The 1,081-nt window shown below is 78.6% G+C and overlaps 1 protein-coding gene across 4 annotated transcripts in view; it reads left to right on the plus strand.

Annotated features, from left to right (window-relative positions):
• Positions 1-422: 422 nt before the first annotated feature.
• Positions 423-1,081, plus strand: part of LSM14B (LSM family member 14B) — a 14,455-nt gene continuing 13,796 nt past the window's right edge. For all 4 annotated transcript variants that reach the window (XM_017503464.1, XM_017503465.1, XM_017503466.1 and 1 more), the window contains exon 1: positions 423-762. In XM_017503464.1, the coding sequence (XP_017358953.1) occupies positions 636-762 (127 nt within the window). In that variant the 5' untranslated portion in view covers positions 423-635. The remainder of the gene's footprint in view (positions 763-1,081) is intronic.

Consider the following 1,081-nt stretch of genomic DNA (forward strand, 5'->3'; position numbering starts at 1 on the left):
TTCTGTAGGAGGGGAAACTGAGGCCAAGTGGGCACAAACCCCTAGTTGGCCGTGCCCAGGCTTCCGAGCCCCGCCGGCACGCGCGAGGGCGGGGCCTGGCGCTCCTCCCCGGCCCCGCCCACCCAGGCGCACGCGCGCTCCGCCCGGGACGCTTCCCACCCCTCTCCCGGACTGCTGAGTCTCGAGTGCCAGCTCCGCGCGGGGCCCGCCGGGAGCCAGCCGTGGAGGGGCGGAGCGCCGAAAAGATCCGCCTCCGGGCAGCGGGGCCTTGTTGCGCAGGCGCGACTCGCGGGCGCGCCCCTCAGCTGGCGGCGCGGCCATATTTAAAGGCCGGCGGGCGCAGCGAGCCAATGGGCGGCGAGCGCGAGGGGGCGGCGCGTAGCGGCTGGAGGCCCCGGATGTGGCTGCGGCGGCCCCTCCTCCCCCGCGTTCCCCTCAGAGCCCCGGCCGCGCGCCCCTCCTTCGTTCGCTCGGTGCCCGCGCAGGCCCCTCGGGCGGCGGCGAGGAGGCGCCCCGGCGGCGGCGGCAGGGCGGAGGAGCGCAGGAGCGGGCGGCCAGGCCACCGCGCGGTGGCGAAGCGGGCCGCGGCCCGGCGCTTGTCCCCCCCGGCAGCCCGACGCGCCCCGGCCGCCGCCATGAGCGGCTCCTCAGGCACCCCGTATCTGGGCAGCAAGATCAGCCTCATCTCCAAGGCGCAGATCCGCTACGAGGGCATCCTCTACACCATCGACACCGACAACTCCACCGTGGCGCTCGCCAAAGGTAGCGGCCGCCGCCTGCCCGCCCGCCCCAACCGCCCGGCGACCCCGGTCCGCCAACAGCCCCCGGGCGCTCCGGAGCCCGGCGCCCAGACCCCGCCCGCCCAGCGTCCCCGCGCCGGCGTTGAGACCCGCGGCCCGCGCCTTCACCCGCCGCCCTCCCCCAGCGCGGCCGGCCGCACAATGGTCTCCCTGGGCGGCGTTACTGTGCGCGGGCGCCGGGCGGCGTTCGGGGAGGGACGGGCCCGGCCCCCGCGGCGCCGCCCCCTTGGCCGCCCAGCCCGGCCCTGCAGGTGCGGGCTCCGAGGGCCGGGGCGGCTCCC

Source organism: Cebus imitator, unplaced genomic scaffold (genome assembly GCF_001604975.1).
Source record: "Cebus imitator isolate Cc_AM_T3 unplaced genomic scaffold, Cebus_imitator-1.0 Scaffold311, whole genome shotgun sequence".
In the NCBI taxonomy this organism is placed as follows: Eukaryota; Metazoa; Chordata; class Mammalia; order Primates; family Cebidae; genus Cebus; species Cebus imitator.